This window comes from Artemia sp. Qi Xiang Cuo, chromosome 8 (assembly GCF_049724085.1).
Source record: "Artemia sp. Qi Xiang Cuo chromosome 8, ASM4972408v1, whole genome shotgun sequence".
Taxonomy (NCBI): Eukaryota; Metazoa; Arthropoda; class Branchiopoda; order Anostraca; family Artemiidae; genus Artemia; species Artemia sp. Qi Xiang Cuo.
In genome coordinates this window covers 25,919,334-25,946,680 of record NC_142801.1, presented here as the reverse complement: position 1 = coordinate 25,946,680, position 27,347 = coordinate 25,919,334, and the positions used below count along the sequence as shown (strand labels likewise).

General features: G+C 35.5%; 2 protein-coding genes across 2 annotated transcripts in view; one reads left to right on the top strand and one right to left on the bottom strand.

The window, feature by feature from the left end:
• LOC148949278 (uncharacterized) overlaps window positions 1-27,347 on the top strand; it is a 328,547-nt gene that overhangs the window by 197,956 nt on the left and 103,244 nt on the right. Inside the window, exon 11 of the mRNA XM_089092668.1 lies at window positions 19,267-19,343. Within this exon, the coding sequence (XP_088948794.1) occupies window positions 19,267-19,343 (77 nt within the window). The remainder of the gene's footprint in view (window positions 1-19,266; window positions 19,344-27,347) is intronic.
• The window catches only part of LOC148949279 (uncharacterized), a 41,435-nt gene continuing 34,866 nt past the window's right edge, over window positions 20,779-27,347 (bottom strand). Inside the window, exon 3 of the mRNA XM_089093535.1 lies at window positions 20,779-20,942. Coding sequence (XP_088949661.1) covers window positions 20,779-20,942 — 164 coding nt within the window. The remainder of the gene's footprint in view (window positions 20,943-27,347) is intronic.

Here is a 27,347-nt window from a genome sequence, read left to right as displayed (position 1 = left end):
AGGGCTTAATATCTCACAGAGATATGTTTATATTGGGATTGAAAAAGAAAAAACATTGGAAGAAATAGAAAGGTAGGAAAAAATGCTCACATTTGCATATCCCGGCTGCACTTGGGCACCCGAAGGACCAGGTAACGTGTGCTGGAGGGTGGACGGGGCGACGTCGCTATGTTCTTGTGCGACTGGGCCGGCTATTTCATGATCTTGCATAGCTTCGGCAGGGTTCACCATATTATAAGAAGCCGTCCACTCTCTCTTTAATTTAAACCCAGGCTGCATTGGGGCTGGCACTGATGGGGCTGTCTTGTCATCTCTGGCTTTCTTAGCGGGCGGCGGTGCCATACAATCTTCATAATTGGCCTTAAAAAGAAGAGAAAAATTAGTATCAAAATAATTTGCCCCCCCTTTTCACGGAAAGAAAGTTAGTACCCTCATTCATATAATTTTGTTTAGTTTATCACTAAGAAAGCACAACGTAAAAAATTTCGTGAAATATACTAATTGCATCCTTTTTTTGAATCTGAGAATTACAGCTCACTGAACCATTCAAAAGCCGGGCTATATAAGTCAGCCTAGTTTCCTATTTTTAGGCATTTCTGTTCTTTTCTGGTTTTAATCTGTATTGAACATGCCTTGTTTGATGCATTTAAAGTATTAACACTATTTTTTATCTTTCCATATCCTTTTACGATAGCTGGTATTTACCCTACCCACGGAAAATAACCCCCACGGAAAATAACCCCTGAGAAAAGACATGGAAAAATACCCCTCCCCACAGCGAAAGATAGTAGAATAGATCCATGCAGTTCTAAGAGGCCCCCGTACAAACAGGTTTTTTCTAGTAGTTACAGATCATCACACTCTTTGCCAAGAGGAACGTGTATAACTTGATTGGCGATTAGGATTTGAATATAAGGAATAGTTTTCTTTACAATTCATATTAGTAAGAGACTTGGATTCAAAGAGAATAGTTTTTATTTGAGAGGATATTAGTGGAGAGAAAATGAGTGGTGCTTTTACATTACTGGAGATTAATGATGGAACCGACAGCAGCAGTAGCAACGATATACGAGTACCCAATGTGGCTGTGGAAATAACTGCTGGCTGTAGACTATGTCTTGAATGGGACATTATGTATGCTAGATATGTGATATCATTAAGTAAATTTAAGCAAGAGGAGCAGCTGTGTTTTGCTGGAAAAGTAGATATTCTCCATATAAACAAACGTCGGTCAGCATTAGATGTTCTATCGAAATATATTGATGAGAACAAAATGCATCAGTGATTATTATTATTGTAATTATGTTCAATAAAAATGTTTCTAAATAAATGGTATTTTTTCTTTCTTTTTATAAAGTAGACTAGCGTATATTTTCTAGAGTACAAAAAGAGATTCTGATTAGTCTGAAGTTGGTTGTGAGAGAGTTAGGACTCTAAAAAATGGATAGATTCGAGAAAGATCGAATCATGAGGAATCTAATTCTTATGGAAAAACGTTTGATTCTAGATGATGATTTTCTAGAGTTGTCTATTCAAAGGAAGATATTTTCTCGGGGAATGCTCGTCGATATAATGAAAACTGATTCTCCATCATTAGACTAGTGTATGAAGCTTCTACATCGTGGTCCAAATGCATTTACACAATTTATTGATATATTGATCACGACACAGCAAAATGATATTGTGGATATGCTTTTAAACATTAGTTTTTAGAAATTTAGGACTTTTTTCGTGTTTTTTGCAAGCAATTCATACTATACATTAAATGCATTCTAATATTTTCTTGATTAAACACAGCCGTGACTACATCAGATGGTTTTGTTATGCAGTGAGTTGTTACTATTAGTAGCACTTTCGTGTTTTTTGCAAGCCATTCATACTATACCTTAAATGCATTCACTTGGCCCAATGTTTACATAAAGTATTGGTTATTGGAGTATACAGAAGTTTTAAGGAGGAATTTTGTCTGATAGTTGGGGAGGGGGAGGGGTGAGTCGGAGGGTTACTCTATGACCTTTCTAATATTCTCAATACTCAAAGGTTCAAATGCAAGAACTTATTGATTTTCTTTAATTTATATAAAAATATCAAATCTATCGTGATGAAAACCACAAAGTAATGTATATTTTTTACATATTCTACACTTATATGTTGATTCATATCGATGTATATCTCTCCATACTAAAAACCAGTTCCGCTGCTTACACCAGTAGCATCGTTCGTCTTTGACTATATCGTCGGGGTTATGGGGATAATACGATCCTCCTTCGGGTTTCATTACAGAACTCTGAAAGTAAAATTATATTAAATTATTAAGAAGCCTATTTCATTCATATGAATACTTTTCATTTTAAACTTAAAATATGATAAATTCTTTATTTTCATTCTAACTTATTTTATTTAAAAAATTGGGGAAAAAAAAAACCAACTTCACAATAAAGAGTAACAAGTTAAGGATGAGACAGACATTTGATCGTTTACATAATTAAATAAATAAAAAAATTATATATTTGAAATCAGCATAAAAATATGTTTCTATTGATGTATCCATGGATATCAAAATTCCAGTTTTTTTATTTTAGGTTAATATTTAACAATGTCGCTCCTTAATTACATTTCCTTACCAAGAAATTTTTTAAAAAATATTAATTTTGTTCCTTACTTTCAGTTAAAAAAAAAAAAAAAACTAGCTATAAAAATTATTATAGTGAAAAAAAAACTTATATATTAAACCTTTTAAAAGCTAAGAAATCAAGATCATAAAATTAAAAAAAAAAAAAATAGCAAGCCACAAAACCCAAAACAAATATTTAAGACAAAACACACCCCAACGAAAGACTAAGAAAAATATCGCCGAAAATTAAACTGAAACGAACGATATGATTTTGATTAAAATTCACTGACTTTTAGAGTGAGTTTCCTCCTTTATTCAAAAAATAATGCAAATCTTCTCAGGCGCATAACTTTTGATTGGTAAAACATCTTCTCAGACACATAACTTTTGATTGGTAAAACTAAATTTAATGAGTTGAAATCACTTATATATTTGAAATCAGCATAAAAAATATGGTTCTATTGATATATACATGAATATCAAAATTCCAGTTTTTTAGAGTTTCGGTTACTATTGTTATGTTTTTATTGATGTATCCATGGATATCAAAATTCCAGTTTTTAGAGTTTCGGTTACTATTGAACAGTGTCGCTCCTTACTTACCTTCTTATTTGTGGATTCTGAATATGGATATAAACAACATCAGTCACTATTTATAGCTGAATAGGACATGGTTGAACAAATCGTCAAATCGTCAAACAACCTACTTGATCTAATGAAGTGGAACAGAAACTCACCAACCTGAAAAGATAAATGTAATAATTAACAATTATTAAGTAGATCATGGTTTAATCTAAATAAAATTGCTTTTTACTACTACCGATTGCCAAGCAGTAAGAGGAAATTACAATTCTTACTTTTGGTTCAAAAACTCTTTTCAAATATATAAGTTTCATCAAGTTTAGTCTTACCCATCAAAAGTTACGAGCCATAAAAAAATTGACTTATTTTCAAAAAGGGGGATACCCGTTTCCAAAAAGTATGTCCCATATAAAGTTCAGTTCCGCTGTGATGTGAGAATCAGAGCAAATATTTAAGGAACGATCGACGAGAGAGGTTGGTTCGATACGATCATCCCTTAGGAAAAAAACACATCCGTGATCTTCCTTCTGACAAACATACAAAATTCAACAGTTTTCAAACAGTTCGTGGTAACGAACTGTAAGTAAGGAGCAACTGGGCTCAATAGTAACCGAAATTAAAAAACGGAATTTTAATATCAACAGTTACATCAAAAGAATCAGCTTATTATGCAAATTCCAAAAATATAAGATTTACCGTGTTTAATGTTACCCATCAAAAGTTACAAGACTAAGAAAAAATTGCCTGATCTCTGAAATAGGGGAAAAACACACCCTAAAACTAACGGGATCTTAATGAAAATCACACCATCAGATTCAGCGTAACAGAGAACTCTACTGTAGAAGTTTCAAGCCACTATCTGCAAAAATGTGGATTTTTGCCATTTTTGCTTGAAGACTGATCACGGATGCGTGTTTATTTGTTGCTGTGTTTTCCAGGGGTGATTGTATCGAAATAATGGTCGTAAATGATCGGGAGAGGGTGAATTTGAACGAAAATTAAAAGTTCTAGTGCTTTATTTAAGTGACCAAAAAGATTGAAGGGCAACTGGGCCCCCTCCCATGTCCACTTTTCCCAGAATTTTCTGATTAAATTTTGAGATTGCCCTTTTGTTCAGTATAGTTGAAAGATCAAATAATAATGTCTTTAGGTTTAAGATGACCCCCTACAGTTCATGGGGAGAGGCCTGTAAGTTATGAAATTCGCCCGTTGTTTACGTATAGTATTTTTAATTGGGAAGTATACAGCCTTTTTTTTTGGGGGGGGGGGGGCTTGGGTGGATTTCTTTAGGGATAATCTTCCTTGGGGGGGGGGGGGAAAGTTTTGAAGGTTGAGTATTCCGGTACTTATCTGTTAAACGAAACACATTCAAGAAATACGACGTGTAATATCTAACAGTAACCGGTTTCCCTCATCGGAATCGGTTATGATTTGGTTGTTTTGAGTGAAAAAAAGTTCAATAAAGCTATATTTTAATTAAATATTTAATATATAGAGGTGATTAGGAATTAGATCAGGTTACATATTTAATATAATGCGTTATGCGCGGCCTGCCTTTTTATAATTCTTTGTCGTAGTTTGCACGATTTTCTTTCTAAAATATTATTATCATCATGTTTTGCCAAAACATGATGATAATCAGGGAGAAGGAGTGGAGGTAAGTACTTCAAAATACCTTTCCGGGACATACTTTAGCCTGTAGACCCTTCCCTGGAAGTTTCATTTTCCTAACCCAACTCATTTCCAAGATAGCCAAAAGTAGCTAAAGTAGAATTTTGCCGGGGTCATTTCTGGAGTGATCAAGAAACCGGTTAGAGATTAATGTCTTTTTCAAATGAAATAAGGACTAGTAGACGCTGTCAGACTGAAACGCCCCCCCGAAATTTTACAAGAAGGGGGGTTCCAAGGGAGGAGGGACCTGTCGGGCGGTACATCATCGGGGGGGGGGGGAGGCACTTTACGTTGGATGAAATGTCCACAGAGGAGTTGGCGGTGAGGGGGAGGGGTATATTTCATAGAGGGTGAGCCAGATTTACCAACATAGATTGAAAAACAAACGGAAATTATTCCATAAGTGAACGGTAGCCCCCTCTTCAATACCGTTCTATTTACGCTAAAGTTTGACTGTTTGTTCCAAATTTTAAAAGCGTCTACTGAAACACGGGGACCGTTCAATTGGAATAGGAAGCTTTTTTGAAAATGTTAACAGTGTTATTGTAAAGAGAAAGGTATTGAGGAGGGGTAAACCCTTCATATACGGAATAAATCTGTCAAAACTAATACACAAGTTTGGTTTTAATTTTCATTTACGGTGAGCCAAATTCGAACCTGCATCAGTTGAAAAACGTTCAGAAATTAAATAAAAAATTTTTTTTTTTAACTGAAAGTAAGGAGTGACATGAAAACTTAAAACGAAAGCGGAAATTTTTGTTTTAATAGTTTTGAAAAGTAAAATTATGACAAAGAGTCAAACATTAGCGTAAAGAATGAGGCATTGACGAGGGGACAACCCCTTTCATATGCGGAATAATTTTTTTTTCGTTTTAAGTTTTAATGTTGCTCCTTACTTTCAGTTAAAAAAACTTTTTTTTTTTTTATTTAATTGCAGATAAGAGATTTAAACCTCTATATAATAGGAATTAATTTGTGCTCACTAGGCATTTAAATAACAAACAAGAGAATTTGTATAATTATTGGAGTATTGATTAGATATTAGAATAAAAATCTAAAGCCACTAACCAATTCCCAGAGGATATACCCCACCCCCCTTCAGGGGATTAGCTCTTGTCTCGTTTAAAATATTTTTTCTATTTTGTAAGAATAATTTTTTGTTTTGTAAGAACTATTTTAGATTTTTTAGAACTTCTTGTATGTTGTAAGAATTATTTATGTTCAGTAAAAATTATTTTTAGAATATGTTTGAACTTTTGTATTCAATTAGAACTATTTGGGATGTTGTTAGAATTTTCATATTTTTGAAGCAAGTGTTTTGTATTATGTATCAAATGTTTTTTAATATGTTAACTATTTTTTTTTTTATTCTGTTAGAACTATTTTGGATTTTTATAAAGTATTTTTGTATTTTGTAATAACTATTTCCGGATTTTTCTGAAATTTTTGTATTATGTAAGAACTGTTTTCGATGTTTTCAAAATTTTTTCTATTTTTGAAAAGCATTTTATATTTTGTAGTAACTATTTTTTATTCTGCTAGAACTATTTTGGATTCGTTTAAAATATTTTTTCTATTTTGTAAGAATAATTTTTGTTTTGTAAGAACTATTTTGGATTTTTTAGAACTTCTTGTATTTTGTAAGAATTATTTATGTTCAGTAAAAATTATTTTTAGAATATGTTTTGAACTTTTGTATTCAATTAGAACTATTTGGGATGTTGTTAGAATTTTCATATTTTGAAGCAAGTGTTTCATAGAGACAACACACACACACACACAGACACACACACACACACACACACACACACACACACACACACACACACACACACACACACACACACACACACACACACACACACACACACACACACACACACACACACACACACACACACACACACACACACACACACACACACACACACACACACACACACACACACACACACACACACACACACACACACACACACACACACACACACACACACACACACACACACACACACACACACACACACACACACACACACACACACACACACACACACACACACACACACACACACACACACACACACACACACACACACACACACACACACACACACACACACACACACACACACACACACACACACACACACACACACACACACACACACACACACACACACACACACACACACACACACACACACACACACACACACACACACACACACACACACACACACACACACACACACACACACGCGCACACGCACACACACACACACACACAAAAACCACAAAGAGATGACACACACACACACACACACACACACACACACACACACAGACACCACACACACAAAGAGACGACAAACACATAGATAAGACACACACACACACACACACAGAGACGACAAGCACACACACACAAACACACACACAGAGACGACACACACACACACAGAGAAGACACACTCAAAGTGACTACTTACACATAGAGAAGACACATACACACAGAGACGACAAACACACCGAGACGACACACATAGAGAGACGACACTCAAACACAGACGTAAAACACACACAGACAACACACACACACAGATATTAAACACAAAAAGCTACGACACACGAACATAGAGTACAAAACACCCATAAACGACACACACACACAGAGACTACACACACACAGATATACAACACAGACAGACATATCACAGAAACAGACACGAAACAAACAAATAGATAAAAAGCGACGACACACGAACAGAGAGGAAAAAACACACATAAACGACACACACACACAGATAATACACACACATATAGACAACACACACATAGAGATTACACACACACAGATACAAAACACCCACAGAGACAGAGTCCACTCAAACAGAGAGAGGAGACACACACACACTTAGACAACACACACACAGATACAAGACACCCACAGAGACCAAGACCACTCAAACATAGAGATCAGACACACACACACGCACACACCACACACACACAGATACAAAACACCCACAGAGACGACACATTCACAGAGACTAGACACACACACACACAGAGTCCACTCAAACAGAGAGAGGACAAACACACAGAGACGACAGACACAACGAGACGAATCACTTGCCTTTCCTTGGCACCTTTCCAAACGAGCGGGGATCCCCCACTGATTCCTACACATTGCAAAAAAGTGACCAGCATGAAAACTCCACGTTTTCAACCAGACTGGTTTTTGACACGACACACAAACAGAGTCATAGTGAGAGAGATATCCAAAAAGTTGGTTTTACTCTAGTTTCACTGTGAGGGGCGCGCCACTCTTTTTTGACACGACACCCAACCCGAGTCATAGTGAGTGAGATATCCAAAAAGTTAGAGTTAATCTAGGTTCACTTAGAGTGGCGCCACTCTAAGTGAACCTAGATTAACTCCAACTTTTTGGATATCTCTCTCACTATGACTCTGTTTGTGTGTCGTGTCAAAAAAGAGTGGCGCGCCACTCTAAGTGAACCTAGATTAACCCCAACTTTTTGGATATCTCTCTCACTCTGACTCTGTTTGGGTGTCGTGTCAAAAAAACAGGCTGGTTGAAAACTTGGAGTTGTCGTACTGGTCACTTTTTTGCACGGTGTAGGACTCAGTGGGGGATCCCCGCTCGTATGGAAAGGTGCCAAGGAAAGGCAAGTGATTCGTCTCTTTGTGTCTGTCGTCTCTGTGTGTTTGTCCTCTCTCTGTGTGAGTGGACTCTGTGTGTGTGTGTGTGTCGTCTCTGTGACTGTGTCATCTCTGTGGGTGTTTCGTATCTGTGTGTATGTGGAGTATCCGGGTGTGTTTTTCTAATCTCTCTGTTTGAGTGGAATCTGTCTCTGGGGGTGTGTTGTCTCTGTGTGTGTGTGTTGTCTCCGTGTGTTTTGTCCTCTATGTGCGTGTGTCGTCTCTTTGTGTGTTTATTATATGTGTGTGTGTGTTTTGTCTGTGTGTTTTTAGTCTCTGTTTGCGTGTCGTCTAACTATGTGTGTAGTATATGTGTGTGTGTAGTCTCTGTGTGTATGTGTCGTCTGTATGTGTTAGTCGTCTCTTTGTGTGTGTCATCTCTGTGTGTGTGTGTGTCGTCTCTGTGTGTGTGTATGTGTGTGTGTGCTTGTCGTCTCTGTGTGTGTGTGTGTGTCTTCTCTATGTGTTAGTCGTCACTTTGAGTGTGTCGTCTCTGTGTGTGTGTGTGTGTGTGTGTGTGTGTGTGTGATCTCTGTGTGTATGTCGTCTCTCTGTGTGTGTGTGTGCGTGTGTGTGTGTGTGTGTGTGTGTGTGTGTGTGTGTGTGTGTGTGTGTGTGTGTGTGTGTGTGTGTGTGTGTGTGTGTGTGTGTGTGTGTGTGTGTGTGTGTTTGTTTGTGTGTCTGTGTTTGTATGTTTCTGTATTTCTGTTTCTGTTTGTGTGTGTTTTTTTGTGTGTGTCTGTATGTGTTTTTGTTTGTGTTTTTTTTTTATTTAGATTTTGATAGTCAGTTTATTTTGATGGTAGTGTGTTTGTTTTGGTGTGGGTGTGTGTGTGTGTGTGTGTGTGTGTTAGATTTTGTTGTGTTGGTTTTGTTGTTGTGGTTTTTGTTTTTTTTTTTTTTTTGGTGTGGTTGGGTTGTGTGTGTGTTTGTTTGTGTGTTACTGTGTGTTTTTTTTTTTTTGTTTTTTTTTTTTTTTTATTTTTTTTGGTTTTGTGTGCTTGTGTGTTTGAGTGTTCGAGTGTGCGTTTGTGTGTTTGTGTGTATGTTTGTGTGTGTTGTCTCTATGAAACACTTGCTTCAAAATATGAAAATTCTAACAACATCCCAAATAGTTCTAATTGAATACAAAAGTTCAAAACATATTCTAAAAATAATTTTTACTGAACATAAATAATTCTTACAAAATACAAGAAGTTCTAAAAAATCCAAAATAGTTCTTACAAAACAAAAATTATTCTTACAAAATAGAAAAAATATTTTAAAAGAATCCAAAATAGTTCTATCAGAATAAAAAATATTTACTACAAAATATAAACTTCTTTTAAAAAATATAAAAAATTCTAAATACATATAAAACGTTTATTACATAATACAAAAAGTTCATAAAAATAATTACAGATTTCTTAAAATATACAAAAATACTTTATACAAATCCAAAATATTTATAACAGAATAAAAAAAAAATATTTAACATATTAAAAAAAATTTGCTAAAGAATACAAAACACTTTATTCAAAAATATTAAAATTATAACAACATCCCAAATAGTTCTAATTGAATACAAAAGTTCAAACATATTCTAAAAATAATTTTTACTGAACATAAATAATTCTTACAAAATACAAGAAGTTCTAAAAAATCTAAAATAGTTCTTACAAAACAAAAAATTATTCTTACAAAATAGAAAAAATATTTTAAACGATACTGGAGCTACTCCCCTGACGGGGGGTGGGGTATCTCCGCTGGGAATTGTTTAGTGGCTTTAGATTTTACTTCTAATATCTAATCAATACTCCAATAATTCTCCAAATTCTTTTGTTTGTTATTTAAATGCCTAGTGAGCACAAATTACTTCCTATTCTATAGGGGGTTCAAGCTCTTATCTGCAATTAAATAAAAAAAAGTTTTTTCAACTGAAAGTAAGCAGCAATATTAAAACTTAAAACGAAAAAAAATTGTTCCGAATATGAGAGGGGTTGTCCCCTCTTCAATGCCTCATTCTTTACGCTAAAGTTTGACTCTTTGTCATAATTTTACTTTTCAAAACTATTAAAACAAAAATTTCCGCTTTAGTTTTAAGTTTTCATGTCACTCCTTACTTTCAGTTAAAAAAAACAATTTTTTATTTAATTTCTGAACGTTTTTCAAATGATGCAGGTTCGAATTTGGCTCACCGTAAATGAAAATTAAAACCAAACTTGTGTATTAGTTTTGACAGATTTATTCCGTATATGAAGGGTTTACCCCTCCTCAATACCTTGCTCTTTACAAGAACACTGTTAACATTTTCAAAAAAGCTTCCTATTCCAATTGAACGGTCCCCGTGTTTCAGTAGACGCTCTTAAAAATTGGAACAGACAGTCAAAGTTTAGTCTAAATGGAAAGGTATTGAAGAGACGAATACGCTTCATTTATGGAATAATTTCTGTTCGTTTTTCAATTAATGCCGGTGACTTTGGCACACCCTCTATTAAATATGCCCTTTCCTTGTACGGAAAACTCCTCTGTGGAAATTTCATCCAACGTAAAGTGCATCCCCCCCTCCCCTTTAAAGTCCCACCCGACAGTTCCATCCTCACTGAGAACCCCCCTTCGTGTAAACATGCGTGCGGGCGGTTCAGTCTGGAATATTCTCCTTAGCATTCTTTCATTTGAAAAAGACTTTAATCTCTCCCCGGGTTCTTGATCACTCCAGAAATGACCCCGGCAAAATTCTGCTTTAGCTACTTTGGGCTATCCTGGAAATGGGTTGGGTTAGGAAAATGAAACTTCCAGGGAAGGGTCTACAGGCTAAAGTATGTCCCGGAAAGGTATTTTGAAGTACTTACCTCCACTCCTTCTCCCTGATTATCATCATGTTTTGGCAAAACATGATGATAATAATATTTTAGAAAGAAAATCGTGCAAACTACGACAAAGAATTATAAAAAGGCAGGCCGCGCATAACGCATTATATTAAATATGTAACCTGATCTAATTCCTAATCACCTCTATATATTAAATATTTAATTAAAATATAGCTTTATTGAACTTTTTTTCACTCAAAACAACCAAATCATAACCGATTCCGATGAGGGAAGCCGGTTAATGTTATATATAACACGTCGTATTTCTTGTATGTTTTTCGTTTAAAATATAAGTACCGGAATACTCAACCTTCAAAACTTCCCCCCCCCCCCCAAGGAAGATTATCCCTAAAGAAATCCACCCAAGCCCCCCCCCCCCCCCAAAAAAAAAGGCTGTATACTTCCCAATTAAAAATACTATACGTAAACAACGGGCGAATTTCATAACTTACAGGCCTCTCCCCATGAACTGTAGGGGGTCATCTTAAACCTAAAGACATTATTATTTGATCTTTCAACTATACTGAACAAAAGGGCAATCTCAAAATTTAATCAGAAAATTCTGGGAAAAGTGGACATGGGAGGGGGCCCAGTTGCCCTTCAATCTTTTTGGTCACTTAAATAAAGCACTAGAACTTTTAATTTTCGTTCAAATTCACCCTCTCCCGATCATTTACGACCATTATTTCGATACAATCACCCCTGGAAAACACAGCAACAAATAAACACGCATCCGTGATCAGTCTTCAAGCAAAAATGGCAAAAATCCACATTTTTGCAGATAGTGGCTTGAAACTTATACAGTAGAGTTCTCTGTTACGCTGAATCTGATGGTGTGATTTTCATTAAGATCCCGTTAGTTTTAGGGTGTGTTTTTCCCCTATTTCAGAGATCAGGCAATTTTTTCTTAGTCTTGTAACTTTTGATGGGTAACATTAAACACGATAAATCTTATATTTTTGGAATTTGAATAATAAGCTGATTCTTTTGATGTAACTGTTGATATTAAAATTCCGTTTTTTAATTTCAGTTACTATTGAGCCCAGTAGCTCCTTACTTACAGTTCGTTACCACGAACTGTTTGAAAACTGTTGAATTTTGTATGTTTGTCAGAAGGAAGATCACGGATGTGTTTTTTTCCTAAGGGATGATCGTATCGAACCAACCTCTCTCGTCGATCGTTCCTTAAATATTTGCTCTGATTCTCACATCACAGCGGAACTGAACTTTATATGGGACATACTTTTTGGAAACGGGTATCCCCCTTTTTTGAAAATAAGTCAATTTTTTTATGGCTCGTAACTTTTGATGGGTAAGACTAAACTTGATGAAACTTATATATTTGAAAAGAGTTTTTGAACCAAAAGTAAGAATTGTAATTTCCTCTTACTGCTTGGCAATCGGTAGTAGTAAAAATCAATTTTATTTAGATTAAACCATGATCTACTTAATAATTGTTAATTATTACATTTATCTTTTCAGTTTGGTGAGTTTCTGTTCCACTTCATTAGATCAAGTAGGTTGTTTGACGATTTGACGATTTGTTCAACCATGTCCTATTCAGCTATAAATAGTGACTGATGTTGTTTATATCCATATTCAGAATCCACAAATAAGAAGGTAAGTAAGGAGCGACACTGTTCAATAGTAACCGAAACTCTAAAAACTGGAATTTTGAAATCCATGGATATATCAATAAAAACATAACAATAGTAACCGAAACTCTAAAAAACTGGAATCTTGATATCCATGGATATATCAATAGAATCATATTTTTTATGCTGATTTCAAATATATAAGTGATTTCAAATCTTTAAATTTAGTTTTACCAATCAAAAGTTATGCGCCTGAGAAGATGTTTTACCAATCAAAAGTTATGCGCCTGAGAAGATTTGCATTATTTTTTGAATAAAGGAGGAAACTCACCCTAAAAGTCAGTGAATTTTAATCAAAATCATACCGTTCGATTCAGTGTACTTTTCGGAGCTAGATTTCTTAGTCTTTCGTTGGGGTGTGTGTTGTCTGAAATCTATGATTTGGGATGTGTGGCTTGCTTTTTTTTTTTTTTACTTTTCTGAGCTGGATTTATTAGCTTTTAACAGGTGTAATATATAAGTTTTTTTGTCACTCTAATAAGTTTTATCGCTAGTTTTTTTTTTTTTTTTAAATTAAATTAAGGAAAAAAATTAATATTTTTTAAAAAAGTTAGTTGTAAGGAACTGTAAGTAATGAGCGACACTTTTAAATATTAACCGAAAAAAAAAAAACTGGAATTTTGATATCCATGGATACATCAATAGAAACATATTTTTATGCTGATTTCAAATATATAATTTTTTTTATTTATTTAATTATGTAAACGATCAAATGTCTGTCTCATCCTTAACTTGTTACTCTTTATTGTGAAGTTGGTTTTTTTTTTTCCCCAATTTTTTAAAGAAAATAAGTTAGAATTAAAATAAAGAATTTAGCATATTTTAATTTTAAAATTAAAAGTATTAATATGAAGGAAATAGTCTTCTTAATAATTTAATATAATTTTACTTTCAGAGTTCTGTAATGAAACCCGAAGGAGGATCGTATTATCCTCATAACCCCGACGATATAGTCAAAGACGAACGATGCTACTGGTGTAAGCAGCGGAACTGGTTTTTAGTATGGAGAGATATACATCGATATGAATCAACATATAAGTGTAGAATATGTAAAAAATATACATTACTTTGTGGTTTTCATCACGATATATTATATATTTTTATATAAATTAAATAAAATCAATAAGTTCTTTCATTTGAACCTTTGAGTATTGAGAATATTAGAAAGGTCATAGAGTAACCCTCCGACTCACCCCCCCCCCCTCCCCAACTATCAGACAAAATTCCTCCTTAAAACTTCTGTATACTCCAATAACCAATACTTTATGTAAACATTGGGCCAAGTGAATGCATTTAAGGTATAGTATGAATGGCTTGCAAAAAACACGAAAGTGCTACTACTAGTAACAAATCACTGCATCAAAAAACCATCTGATGTAGTCACGGCTGTGTTTAATCAAGAAAATATTCGAATGCATTTAAGGTATAGTATGAATTGCTTGCAAAAAACACGAAAAAAAGTCCTAAATTTCTAAAAACTAATGTTTAAAAGCATATCCACAATATCATTTTGCCGCGTCGTGATCAATATATCAATAAATTGTGTAAATGCATTTGGACCACGATGTAGAAGCTTCATACAATAGTCTAATGATGGAGAATCAGTTTTCATTATATCGACAAGCATTCCCCGAGAAAATATCTTCCTTTGAATAGACAGCTCTAGAAAATCATCATCTAGAATCAAACGTTTTTCCATAAGAACTAGATTCCTCATGATTCGATCTTTCTCGAATCTATCCATTTTTTAGAGTCCTAACTCTCTCGCAACCAACTTCAGACTAATCAGAATCTCGTTTTGTACTCAAAATATACGCTTGTCTACTTTAGAAAAAGAAAGAAAAAATACCATTGATTTAGAAACAGTTTTATTGAACATAATTACAATAATAATATTCACTAATGCATTTTGTTCTCATCAATATATTTCGATAGAACATCTAATGCTGACCGAAGTTTATTTATATGGAGAATATTTACTTTTCCAGCAAAACACAGCTGCTCCTCCTGCTTAAATTTGCTTAATGATATCACATATCTCGCATACATAGCGTCCCATTCAAGACATAGTCTACAGCCAGCAGTTATTTCCACAGCCACATTGGGTACTCGTATATCGTTGCTGCTGCTGCTGTCAGTTCCATCATTAATCTCCAATAGTGTAAATGCACCACTCATTTTGTTTTCTTCACTAATATCCTCTCAAATAAAAACTATTCTCTTTGAATCCAATTCTCTTACTAATATGAATTGTAAAGAAAACTATTCCTTTTATTCAAATCCTAATCGCCAATCAAGTTATACTCGTTCCTCTTGGCAAAGAGTGTGATGATCTGTAACTACTAGAAAAAACCTGTTTGTACGGGGGCCTCTTAGAACTGCATGGATCTATTCTACTAAAGATATCGCATCCTTTTGAATCTGAGAATTACAGCTCACTGAGCCATTCAAAAGCCGGTATAGTTTGTATATTTATCACACCCCCAGAAAAAAACAGCCCACGGAAAATAACCCCCACGGAAAATATCCCTGAGAAAAGACATGGAAAAATATCCCCTCCCCCCCACCGAAAGATATCGCATCCTTTTGAATCTGAGAATTACAGCTCACTGAGCCATTCAAAAGCCGGTATAGTTTGTATATTTATCACACACCCAGAAAAAACAGCCCACGGAAAATAACCCCCACGGAAAATATCCCTGAGAAAAGACATGGGACAATATCCCCTCCCCCCCCACCGCAAGATATGGTAAAAATGCTATTCAATTTACGCATAATAAAGCAATGTATCTTTTTCTTAAACTCACCCCCTTACTTTTCACGCGAAGAAACAGTTTGTTTTCACCTTACAATGATGGCGATAGAATTGAGGCATGGCCCCCTCCCCCTTCCGCCAATGTCCTAAAAATATTGTTAGGCATTAATTTTGGAAATAACTCATTTCCATGCTTCCATACCACATAGAATTACGCAAAGCCTGTAAGCACACAAGGTTATTTAACAATAATCTCTTTTTTCACGCGAAACTAGCCTTCTCAGAGAAACATGTGGTTAAGCCTCTATCCAAATTCTTGTATATTTATCAAAGCCGGATGTACTTTAAAGGGGTATCAGCTAATTTTAGGCCTCGTGCCGGAGTCTTGTGTCAAATCAGAGCGGCATTTACATTAAAAATTGACAGAAGTCAGTTGACACTAAATCACAATAGAGAAAAGTCAAACTTTAACGAAAAGAAAATTATTTCTTTTTGCGAGAATTTGATTGTAAAACAATGGGGGATGGGGTTAGGGTAAAAAGAATATATTTTATGTTATCCTAGTGAGTATAAAGATTGTAAAGTGATGTTTGTATTGTATGTGGGGGGGGGGTTTGGGGTAAAGGAATATATTTACGTTTTAGATGAATATACTAGAGGATGTCCAAGGAAAATTCGTTTGAAAATAAAAAAAATGTACTTACATGGTAAATTGAAGTTGCCACGGCTTCTAATTCATCAATATTATTCATTGTTGTTTACACAGCGTCAAAATACTTTCTGATAATTGAATCACATTGCATGCCCGTTATATACGAAATCTCAAGGGCGAATTGTTATGTAACGGGGAAATCATGTGTAAGTAGGCCTCTGATTGGCTGAGAAGGAGGATGTATCCGACTCTCTGATTGGCTGAGAAGGAAACACGTGATCTAACTGTTTCCGGGAAAGTCATAACATTGGCGAGAGCAACAACAACAAATACTATTTCTGGACACCATGACATTCGCCTCGTGCATGTACATGACCAAAACAACAACAAATACTATTTCTGGATCATAACATTCGCTGAGAGCGTGCACTTACAACAACAACAAATACTATTTCTGGACACCATGACATTCGCGATCGATTACGCAATCAAGTTCTCGGAAATTCACTTCCCCCTCGTGTCCTAGATCAATAACATTGTTCCCGTTAGAATTCAATGCGCATGTGCAACCTTCGCCCCGGAGCTATTACACATAGAAACATCAAATAAATCGACCTTGGAAAAAAGAGGTCATTGACCCCATTAACCACGTGTTCTCCCTAATGACTCTATGCCCATATATGGTGTGGGTACCGGAGTATAAGATAGCTCTCTACTTACGCACACCAAAACATTTTAATAGCCCTCAATTGTCTAAAGGTTAATTTTAATCTGGGATAAAGGGGGAAGGGCAAGCGGATTCGGGACTTTTTCTTCGGGGACTAGACTGCAGAAAACACCTCATGTTGCCTAAATTTCAATTATAAACCCATAAAAATTAGCCAACTTTAAGGAAATCGTCAAAATTGTCTGAAAGAAGTGGATGATTTTTAAGTTGTAGCTAATAGCACCAAAGCAGTTGCTGGATATTTTGGAATGGCATATGTTGCTTTTGTAAGTCATTTGGTCAATTGAGTCTAATTGAAAAAATAATAATCGTCAAATAGGTTTTTTGAGTAAGCACTTTTAAAACCTCCAGTTGAGATTGTTCTATCCCAAAGAGATGTATCGTCTTCCTTTTGTTTTCGGTTAATTTCGTTGCACGAAAGCAATTTTCAGTTTGGCTCATTGACCAAGAGTACAGCGCAGTTGATAGAATAATGGGTGAAAACTGATGAAATACGAGGCAAAATAACCTTCTAGACCGACTCAGTGCACAGTCTCATATATAAGTGGTAAATCCTGGTTAGGATACGCTGAGATTGTCACCAATAGAAGTATTTATAATAGATGTGTCTGGATCAAACTGGAATTACTGCACAGAAAGCTCTCAAATTCAGCATCCAGTATTTTGTTGGCCATAGAAAACCACATTTACGCTTTTCTTCTCTTTTTTTCTGTGATGGGAGGCTACTGTGGCTTATGAAATTAACTCTGATGAGTTTTTAATTTCTGAAACTGAGAAAAGTATTTTGCAAATTCTGGTTCCCAAGAAAATCTAAGGTGTCTGAAACCGAGGATTCAGCAAGCTAATTCTGTTAGCTTATGAAAATTAACAAAATATTGTAAATTGGTTGATAATTTCTTTATGTACGTGGGGCACGTAGTATGAGAAACCGAATCCCGAACACAGTAATATAGGTTTACTAAACTGGGGACAAGGGTTTCTGGAGGCACCACATTAGTCCCCCGGCACCCAAAAATCAAGTCATCAGAAATATAAAAATTGAATCATGACATAATCAGATAGTGGGTGATTCTGGAAAGAAGCGGCGGAAAAAAATTCCAAGAAAACTAACCTTCTTCAACCAAATATCAAAATATTTTATTTATGAAATCCCCTTTGCATGTTGTTGCCTTTGCAAATGCGTGTAGTATCCTGCCATCTATAGTATTGATCCACTTTCTAAGTGTGCTGGAATTAGCATGGTGTAACCCCGATGTTACCTACCTTTTATTTTTCTTGAATATCAGAATTAGTAGGCTGCTTTTCAGTACCGAAAAGCTGAGTTTTGTAATAATCAGGTTTATTATTTGGTGACTAATTATGCAATCAACTTATATACCGACTGGGTCATTGCATTTGTCAATTTTAAGGCCTTCTGAAACAAGTGATTCCGCGACAAGGCTGCAGGTGTATTTTAAATAGTCACTGGAACGCAAAAGACAAATCGCTGGATTCATTAGTCTCATATCGCATCTGTCCATTTGTCAGGCCAAGATTATGATATTATTGAGAATTTTTCTTGGGGAAGGATCTAAACTTGCTTAAGGGGACTTGATACCTTAAAGTATCACCCTATCTTGTCCATTATAAACTTTTAGTTTTTAAGGTCAAACTATTTAAAATTGATTGGACTGTCTTGCCATAACTTGTAGAGCTTGGGAAAGAGCTGGGAAGTAATGGCTTGTCTTATACCCACGGTTTAAAGATTCGTGGACTAGAACCAGGTCACGGACAATCGCTGCGAAATCAGGCACTGCCAAGTTCCCTTTATTGTGGTTAAATTAAAAGTGCGTGCTTATTTTTGCTCAGTCTGGTAAGATAGTTTCGTTTTCTTCAAGGGGACTGGAGACATAAGAAAAGAACTTCTTGCCTTACGTTTCAGACAATACTTGAAATTTTGTTTACCATCCCAGAGATCTTAGCAGCCTCATTGCCCTTCACATTGACTCTACTGGTCTGAATTTTGGTCGAACGTAACCAATTATTCAATTTGCAGGTGAAAAACCCCCTTGTTCGCGCAGGAGAAGGATTCCAGCGATTTAGAAAAAACTTCAGCTCATTCAGAAAAGATTTGTAAGTAGAAAAATTCTTTAATATCTAAATAGACTGATTTATTCAATTCTTTAGAAAGGGCACTGGAGACTAAAATTTGTTTCTTCTTTTTTTTCAAACTTCTTTGTTTGGTTTTTAGTTGGCAATAAACAGCTTAAATCTTTGGCTGGATAATATTCTAATTAAGTAGCTATAGAAAAGACATTGATGGCTTTGTAATAGATCTAAAAAGATCCCAAAGAGCCAAAAAAATCCTATAGTTTGATCTGGCTCTTGAAACTGAAAAATTAAGATGTTTCTTAAATTCATAATTGTGTGTGGTATTCAGCATGAGCTCGTGGGTAATTGTCTCAATATTGAAGTTTTTTAATTTGTTTTAGATTAAAAAAATATCGGTTGATCCGGAATTACAGATAGAATCTATGGTTTTTAAAATAGAAAAAAACCTTTTTTATACTTTGTAACAGTGTAAATGATGATGCTCGAGTTTTCTACCATTATATTTAAATTTATAGATGAAGGAGCAATATTAAGTTTATATTGATGTGTCGTAAAAATTTGAATTGTGGGAGAGAAATGAAAATTTAAAGTTATTTTAAGGATTTGAAGACAATCTCAGAAAGTCCAAAAAAATTAGGTTTTTTGGAATATAAAAAATGGTTTGATTTTGTATTACTTTATGACTGTATTCAAAGCGTGCCCTGATATAGATTTCTGGAAAAGAGGTAAGAACTAAGATTCGTTGGATGCATCAAAGGTGATCCCTCAAATTATTTGAAACAAGATCGAATTACAAAAATAGCACTGAGTGTATAACAATTTTACTTCTCTAGCACCATCTATGGAACAACGGGATGCCAAAGCGAAACTTCGACAAGGGTTGCCTATTTTTCCCCAAAAATTGTTTTATTTTTCCTACCCACCCGAAAAACAACTATGAAACTAATATAAAGAAATCTCGATATTTTACGGGAGAGCAAAAGTATAAAGGTCCTCTCCCGTTTTTTTTACAGGACTGACTTAAAATTATTATATTTTTGGATTAGCCTACTACCATATCATTATTTTGTAAAAAACAAAATGTACTGAACATAGTGCAAATGTACAGCAGGAGGAAAAACAGATTGGACACAAGAACGGTGTATAACAGTACCCAGGCCCTATTCTGCAATTCTATCTTCGGGTTGTACTAGCATATCACAAGGTTTCTAGAACTACTATTTTTAATCTATACTTATTTTGATTTTCAAATTCTTATTTCATTACGATACACTAAAGAAGTGTCACTGACTGGTCGATGTCGTCTATTAGACCCAATTTTTATACTTATATATTCTGTTCTGCTCCTGGCAGTTGAAGGGGTCTATATTATTTTTGTGTATTCTTCTTCTTCATGAAAAGATATTCAATCTTTAGATATTCAATATCTAAAGAGATATTCAATATCCTTAGATATTCAATATCCTGGTAGAGATTCAATGTGCAAAGAACCAAGTTTAACAAACTCTCCAACCTTCTTGTAAGAAGTCCTTACCTCTGTTACTGCCTCTTTACTAACTTCTTGTAAAAAATGATTAGTACACAGTATAATTTTCTCTAAGTATAATAAATCTATAAGACCTAAGAAAACAACTATAAATGCTCTAAATAGCATTTAGCCGCACTACTGTTTTATTTTACGTCATCGTGGACGTCGATATCTTGCTGCGGTTTTCTTTTTCTCCAGACTTCCCGGAATTTTGAAACACATTTTCAGTCATTAAAATATAATTATGTCATACGATACGAAGGATAAGATAGTTCCAGTCATGTAGGTATCCATATGTCATCCTCAGAGTTGGATTTTTTTTAGCCAGCATGAGGGTAACTAACCCCTCCCTTATTAAAAAAAGGTATTGCGATCCAAATTATCTCTTTAGAAATGTTAAATGAAGCAAAGCAGTATACACATAATAACTATTTTGAAAATGTTTCGCTTAGCTGGATTCCCCCTTCAACCCTCTATAAATGTTAAGTCAATTGGTAACGCGGGACTTTTTCTGTCACCATTTTCATAAGCTTTAATGGATGAAGTGGAAAGAGGATCTTAGTAAATGGTAGACCGTAATAATACTTGCAATCAGGTAATATGGATTGAGATTCTTTAAGAACGTCCTAAGTACCGCTTCCCGGCACATGCAAACAGCCATTTCTGTCTAAAATACCAACTGTTTAATTTTATAGTTCCCAGGGGTGATCGTATCGACAGAGTGGTCCTGGAATATCTTCGGAGGGCTCATTCTAACGAAAATTAAAAGTTCTAGTGCCCTTTTAAAGTGACAAAAAATGGAGGGCAACAAGGCCCCTCCCACGTTCATTTTTTTCAAAGTCACCCGAATAAAATTCTGAGATAGCCATTTTATTCAGCATGGTCGAAAATATAATAACTATGTCTTTTAGGATGACTTAATCCCCCAAAATCCCCGGGGAAAGGGCTGAAAGTTATGAACTTTACCCAATATTTACATATAGTAGGCCTATTGGTTATTGGGAAGTATACAGGCGTTTTTAGGGGGACTTTTTCTGGTTGTGGGGGGGGGGGAGGGGTATGTGGGAGGATCTTTACATGGAGGAAGTTTTCATGGGGGAAGAGAAAGTGCAATGAAGGGGGCGTCGGATTTTCCAGCATTATTTAAAAAAACGATCAGAAATTATATAAAAAAAAGTTTTTCAACTGAACGTAAGGAGCAACATCAAAACTTAAAACGAACAGAAATTATTACGTATACGATTGGGCCCAGCCCCCTAGTCAATACCTCGCTCTTTAAGCCAATGATTTTTTAGTACTCTCATAAGAGCTATTTATTCTAATTAAAGGTCTTTGTGATTAAGGGGTCATTTTTAAAGAATTAGAAAACATTTAAACTTTAGCGTAAAGAGCGAGGTATTGACTAGGGGGCAAACCCCCTAATATACGTATTAAAAACATATGAATATAGAAGTTCGTTACGTAAGTTAATTCGTAAGTTACGTATATTTATTACTAATAAAAACGTTCGTAAATAAAATTAAACAACTTTCGAGAAAGCCATTTAACCAAATAAAAGTAAAATTAATATGCAAATTTCGTTTACATAATTCATGTACGGTGAGCCAAAATCAAAAATTGCATTAATTCAAAAATGTTCAAAAATTAAATAAAGAAAACAAACAAGTTTTTTTTAACTGAAAGTAAGGAGCGACATTAAAACTTAAAACGAACGGAAATTATTCCGTATAAGAAAGAGGCTGTCCCCTCCTCACGCCTCGCTCTTTACGCTAAAGTTTTTTATTGTTTAAAAAAAAGGTTGTGAGAAAGAGTCTAACTTTAAGAGGGAGACGTTGAGGAGGGGACAGCCTCTTTCATACACGGAATAATTTCTGTTCGGTTTTAAGTTTTAATGTCGCTGCTTACTTTCAGCTAAAAAAAACTTCTTTTTTTTATTTAATCAAACAGTTCGTGTAACGAACTTTAAGTAAGGAGCGACCCGGCTCAATATTAACCAAAACTCTAAAATCAGAATTTTGATATCAATAGATACATAAAAAAAATCATATTTTAATGCTGATTTCAAATATATAAGCTTCATCAAGTTTAGTCCTATCCATCAAAAGTTACGCGCCTGAGAAAATCAGCCTGATTTTCGAAAAAAGGGGGGAAACACCCTCATAGAACCTTAATGAAAATCGCACCATCGGATTCAGTGTATCAGAGAACCCTACTGTAGAGGTTTCAAGCTCCTATCTGCAAAAATGAGGAATTTTGTGTTTTTTGCCAGAAGAAAGATTACGGATGCTTTTTTTTTTTTTTTTTTTTCTACTACACACGACTGCACATTAGATCTTATGATTAAATGAAAAAACAAGTTTTTTCAACTGAAATTGAGGAGCATTATTAAAAATAAAAACGAACAGAAATTATTACGCATATTAGGGGGGTTACTCCTCCACAACACCTCGCTCTTTACGCTAATAGTTTTTTTTAGTACTTTTACAGAAAAGCTTCATATTGTTCTAATTAAATGAACATAGTGTTTCAGAAGTGGTTCTTCAAGAAATGATACAACATTCAAACTTTAGCGTAAAGAGCTAGGTGTTGGGTAGGAGTAACCCCCATCATATACGTAATAATTTCTGTTAGTTTTAAGTTTTAATATTGCCCTTTACTTTCAGTTGAAAAAAACTTATTTTTTTTATTTAATTTCTGATCGTTTTTAAATAATACCAGGTTATCTGGCTACTCCTTCACGGAAAAATTCCTCCTCCAAAAGGATTTTTTCTCTAGAAAATTCATTCCTGATGAAAATTTAACCCGGACATTTACCCTTAACATCTCCACGGGTAAATTGAGTCAGCAATGAGAAGGCAAGACATAAGAAGAATTTCGTATGGGAATTCTGGCACATTCCTTCAGTGTAAAATTTCCCCTGAAAAATTCACCCTCTGGAAAATTCCTTCACCATGGAAAATTATCCCCATGGAAAATCACACCAGCAGAAAGTCTCCATCCTTCAAAAAAGTATGTATACTTCCCTACCATACGTACACAATGGGCAAATTTTGTAACTTAAATCCCTTTCCCACGGGCTGTGGGGGTCATGGTATATCGAAAGGCATAGTTATTTGGCCTTTCAACTATGCTGAACAAAATGGCTATCTCAAAATTTTGATCGAGAGATTTTGAGGAAAAAAGGGATGTGGGAGGGGCCTAGTTGCCCTTCAAATTTTTTTTTCACTTAAGAAGGGCACTAGAACTTTTAATTTCGGTTTGAATGGGCCCTCTCACAAAATTCTAGAACCATTGGGTCGATACCTATTGAGCCGGTCGCTTCTTCCTTACAGTTCGTTACCACGAACTGTTTGATATAAGCGTTCGATAAAGCCTTCATTTACTGAGATTAGCCAAGCGACGTCAGTTCTGATAACCAACTAATTTTTGCCTTGACGATGTTGAATCAGCACTGCCCTATTTGGTTGAGTTCTGATTGTTTACACAACCAACTGAGGTCCGTTCAGACGCATGGGAAAACCAATAATAATAATGGATCGATAAGAGGCTAAAAGTGTTCAAACGATGGATGTAACATTTTTCCTGAAAAGCACAGATAATATGCACTTGCATGCGCTAAGTCTCTAGGCCAAGTATATTAATTGCCAAGTACCTTCCTCCGGCGTGTTAGTTTTATACGAAACATTACTTGTTTTGGATAGTAAACTGATGGTTCTGGATAAGAACTACCAAATTTCGAACATTCGTGTGCATGTTAACAAAGTTGACATACTTTCCACTTTTAAAAACACTTGCTCATTTGTGCACGACGACACACGTAAAACCGATCGGCACTATAGGGAATCTAGAAAACCTATCAGTTTTCCCATGGTACTGATCACAGTTTATATAATTATCCAGTATAATCATTCCCTATCTCACCCATTATAAAAACCCGGACCGAGGTGCAAGTGCTCCGAAGAACGTAAAAACATAAGCGGCATTAGATCTTTTCACGGGTAAACAAGTCAGACGCGAAACAATCGGAAATAAGTGTAAACCCGCTATTACGAATAATGCACTTTGTAACCATTTCTCATCGATAGACGCAAACAAACTGATCCATAAGTGAACAAATAAGTGGGAGGAGCTTTTTGTTCGCACCGAGAACGAAGACCAGAAATGATCTGCGATAAACTTACTGGATAATTCTATAAACTGTGGTACTGATCAATTTTTGAGCGCTTCCTCGTGCGTCTAGACGGGCTATTAGCCAAATAAAGACATGGTTTCACGTGTTGAATTTGGTTGTGTGTGCCCGTATCTCCGCCACCCAAAATCAAATGGATTTCCTTCAAAATAGCTTAGTTGAGTTCGCGCGTCTTTTATAATTAAATAAAAAAAAATTTCAACTGAAAGTGAGGAGCAACATCAAAACTTAAAACTAACAGAAATTATTAATTATAGGAGGGGGCTGACCCCCTCTTGATACCTCGCTCTTTACGCTAAAGTTTTTCTGAACTTAAAAAAAGCTTATTATCAGAGTAGACGCTATAGTAGTAGAGTAGACGCATTACTATATAGTATACTACTACATTACTACTCTACTATATAGTAGAGTAGACGCATTGTAGCTTATGGCCTATAGTAAAGGCCATAAGGCTACAATGTTTTATTATTTATTGATGTTTTTTCTCAGAGGTACTTCATATGGAAAGGGTGGTCGTATAACCTTCCGAAGGGGCTGATTCGGTTGGAAATCGGAAGTTCTAGTGACCTTTTTAAGAGTCAAAAGTGATCGGAGGGCAACTATTCCCCCCCCCCCCCCGCCAACGCCCTTTTCCCCAAATGCAGGAGATAAAAATTTTGAGATAACCATTTTGTTAAAAATAGTTCAAAGGTCAGATAACAAAATTTTCTGTGTCGACACAACCCCCAGGGCCTAGGGACAGGCGTTGTAAGTTATGTCTTGGGGACATATAGGGTTCTTAGGGAAGGGATGCTCGTATAAACTTCAGGGAGGGCTCATTTGATTGGAAATTGAATCTTCTAGTTGATTATTAAAGAGTCAAAAGAGATCGGAGGGCAACTACCCCCCCCCCCCCCCGCACCCTTTTTTCCCAAAACCATCCGATACAAATTTTGAAGATAGCCATTTTTTAAAAATAATTCGAACTTCAGATAACAGAAATTCAGGGGCCGACACAACCCCTCATAGCCCGGGGGCAAGTGTTTTAAGTTACGCTCCGCCGGTATAAAAGTTTCTTATGTGAGGGATGGTCGTATAAACTTCGAAAGTGGCTCATTTGATTAGAAATTGAAAGTTCCAGTTACCTTTTTATGAGTCAAAAGTGATCAAAGGTTATCAACCCCCCCCCACACACACACACCCACACACACCTTCTTTTCCCTATATACATCCAATGAAAATTTTGAGATGGTCAATTTGTTTGAAACCGTCCAAGGATCATATAACAAAAACTTCGTTGTCAACATGCCCCTCCCCCCCCCCGAGAACCCGGGGAAGGGTTGTAACTTATTCCGGTCGTATAAAATTTGGAGAGGACTCAAATGATTAGATTTTGAAAGTTTTAATTTCCCTTTTAAGAGTCAAAAGTGGCCTGATGGCAACAAGCCCCCCCCCCCCTCCCAACCTACTTTTCCGAAAATGCGTCCAATCAAATTTTTTATATAACCAATTTGTTCCAAATAGACCAAAGATCATATAACAAAACTTCACCCTGGGGGCATATAAGGTTCTTGTCGAAGGGATGGTCGTATAAGCTTCGGAGAGGGTCATTCGATTGTAAATCAGAATTTCTAGTGCCCCTCTAAAGAGTCGAAAGTGATCATTGGGCAACTACTCCTCCCCAAGACCCTTTTACCGCAAATGCATCCAATGAAAATTTTGAGATAGTTATTTTGTTCAAAATAGTTTAAAGATCACATAAAAAAAAACTCCGGGGTCGACACAACCCCACAGAGCCCGGGGACAAGTGTTGTAAACTACGCCCCGGGACATATAAGGTTTTATGTAAAGGGTGGTTGTATAAACTTCAGAGAAGGCTTATTTGATTGGAAATTGAAAGTTCTAGTTACCTTTTTAAGAGTCATCAAGAGTCATCGGAAGGCATCTATCCCGCCCCTCCCCCACACCCTCTTTCCTCAAATGTTTCTGGTTAAAATTCTGCAAACAATAAGTAGAACAATAGCTAAGGTTTTATATAAGACAGTGGAACGCAACTTTAATTGAATATTTCGACCCTATATCCAAGGGTCGTCCTCAGCAAAACAAATAAAAAAGAAATATATATAAAAGAAACTCACATTAAAATTCTTCAATCGTAAAAACTAAAAAAAAATCAAAACAGCCCTATCGTCATTACTTCAAGGAAGTTCGACCAGGACTGGTACATCAAGCAAAATGAAAAAAGACAGTTCCTTCAAATGGAATAAGAAACACTTACAGACAATTTCTTAAAGATAATCTTGCCTTTTTGGCAGCCAGCCTAGAAGGT